The sequence below is a fragment of the Anarrhichthys ocellatus genome, unplaced genomic scaffold, assembly GCF_004355925.1.
Source record: "Anarrhichthys ocellatus isolate YVR2014 unplaced genomic scaffold, GSC_Weel_1.0 scaffold713, whole genome shotgun sequence".
Taxonomy (NCBI): Eukaryota; Metazoa; Chordata; class Actinopteri; order Perciformes; family Anarhichadidae; genus Anarrhichthys; species Anarrhichthys ocellatus.
Window position 1 is genome coordinate 1 of NW_022280687.1, and position 2,500 is coordinate 2,500.

At 46.3% G+C, this 2,500-nt stretch overlaps 1 protein-coding gene across 1 annotated transcript in view; it reads left to right on the forward strand.

Moving 5' to 3' along the window:
- The first annotated feature begins 42 nt into the window (after nucleotides 1-42).
- The window catches only part of LOC116376926 (nocturnin-like), a 4,286-nt gene continuing 1,828 nt past the window's right edge, over nucleotides 43-2,500 (forward strand). The window contains exon 1 of the mRNA XM_031838429.1: nucleotides 43-2,500. This exon is cut by the window's right edge and continues 94 nt beyond it. Within this exon, the coding sequence (XP_031694289.1) occupies nucleotides 2,324-2,500 (177 nt within the window). The 5' untranslated portion in view covers nucleotides 43-2,323.

A 2,500-nucleotide genomic window follows, 5' to 3' on the forward strand; every position in this document is an offset into this window, starting at 1 on the left:
TAACCATGTCATGTGAAATTCCACGTGTGTGTGTGTGTGTGTGTGTGCGCGCACATGATCAGGATGATACCAGCTCCGCCTCATTTGAGTCGGGAAAAACCCTGCATTGTTTGCTACAGGTGATGTTAGCCTGACGTGACAAAGAGACACTGCTCGTAGTGTAGTTGACAGTGTTGGAGTGGAGCTGAGCTGATTGTGTGCTCATAGCTGAGGACGCGGTTAGTGTTGTGTTTTAATGAGAGCTTTGTAGTCGAGCTGCCGTGTTTCTAGGGATGAGTCAGGAGGTCGGTTGGTAGGCTGAAGGACAATTTAACTGGAATATCTTCATGTTGAATGGAATGCCATGAAACCCCTCGCGCTGTAAGTGATGAGTTCAATGTTCCAAGTATTTTAAAGTTGTTCCTCTACGGCTTACATGGGACTTTCAGTTGTGACAAAATTGGCTAATGTTATCATGCTAAACTAAGGTGGCAACAATGGTGAACACTACAGTCTGAAAATAAGCATGTTGGCATTGTCATTGTGAACTAGCCTACTCAAAGCAAGTAGAGCCTCTTCAGCTTAGTTTAAATGATGTCATCACGACTTAAAAATCATAGTGTGGCTCAGTGGTGGAGCAGGTTCGTCATTGTGTATGCTGAATGATTAAGCCTAAAGTAATAGTTTCATTGATGATTGTTGGTTGCAGCCCAGTGCAGTTGTACTTCTACTGACCCACAGATGGACCAGTAGATACGTCTTTCTCTTCCCTCCATCCTCAGCCAGAGCTCACATGTCATCTGTGTGGGGGGGGGGGGCAGGGCAGATAACCCTGCTGTCCCCACTTGTTAGACAACATGCCTATTCTTATTAAAAACCCACTTCCTTATTCAATGGAAACGTCCTCATCCACGTCTTACACGCACTCATACACACACTAGGCTAGTGGTAAATGGAGACAAAACAGGAAGAGTACGTTTTAGACAAAATCATTTGAGACGAGTGGAGGTTGTGAAGATGTCTGATCAGAGAGTAAGAACACGTCATTGGGACATTTTGCAGGGCCATCCCTGGGCTAAGAGTTTGAAATCTATTCGGCATTAATTTTCCACAACAGGTTACTTTGTGATACTCGGCAAAGCTTCAAAACAGCTGGTTGCATCTGTTGAAAGGACAAAAAGGGGGTTTTGTAGACAACGCTTTATATCCCGAACAACGGAAAGGAATCAACAGTCAAAGATCACATAGGCTCCTGACCAGTGAGGGCTTCTTTGTGATACTCAGCACTATGGGCCTCTACATTGATACACACACACACATGGCTGTGTGGGCCATGTCCTGGTTTTTGAGTTGGCCTTTAATAGAACTTTGGGTCATGTGAAAGAGTCTTTCTGAAACCTTTGAGTAAAGGTTGAGGCTGGGTTTCCCAAAGTTGTGCTTGTAGAAAAGTCATCAAAGGAGTTGCATGAAATTCATTCAGGGGAGAGACTATGTTCAGCTAGTTTTTCCATTAGTCTCCCTGTTGTTCCGTAGCTATCCTATAGTATCACTACACTACATGTACAGGTGCAGACAGCAGACCATTTCACACTGGTTTTAAGGTCGGAGAGCTTCCGGTCGAGGTATTGGGCTGGACGTAGTTTGGTTCACTTGTCTCGTCTCAAATACTCACCCAAGCAGAGTTACTAATGTGTCACAAACAATAAAACGCACCACCATAGAATACGGGAACCTTGAGAGATGTCACTGGGACAACAGCAAAGTGTTGTAGATACTGGTGTGGAGACAGAAGAGCATGTATGACCCTCTGTTTAACATTCTACCACATAGCCCGTCTAAAGATGGAGCTCCCTGCTAGCCGTTTATGTAGAGGTGATGTGACTTTGTTGAACAGACCAGGTCCAGTCTATTGAAAGCCTGTATTGAAAACCAGCACTCAGCCATCAGTGAGTATGTTCTGTGACTGCCAAAGCCCCCATAAAGCAACACAACCTTTGTGCTGACTGTTGGCATGTCTTCATTAATGTTGGCAGTGGAGATGTACGCTCTCTCAGTTCAGTGGTGCTCATGCTACTCCTCTTCCTGCCCGGTTGGGTTAGTGGGGTAAAGGTTGTTTTTGACACCAGAGAGACTCCGGTCGATCTTTCTAATCAATCCCATTTCCTTTCTCTTTCTCTCTCTCTCTCAAAGCCTCATGGGTAGTGTGACACAATATGAAAATGGCACCGAGAAGAATCAAAGCAGGGTCTTCAGAAACTCTGGCGCCTGTTGTTGCCACACCTACACAAAGCCCATTTAATGATCACACATATGTGTCCCTTGTTTCCCTTCATCAGTTTGTCCAATGGGTGGCAGCAGCAGCAGGTTGTTTGGTACGTTGGCCCAGTCGTTGAACAGCGCCCCCTTGGACCAGTCGGACCCGTACCCAGAGGAGAACCCAGACCAGGACATGGTCGAGAGTGACCCGGACCAGCTGCTCAGAGAGTGTGAAGAGGCCCTGCAGGGGCGTCCGGCCAGGCCG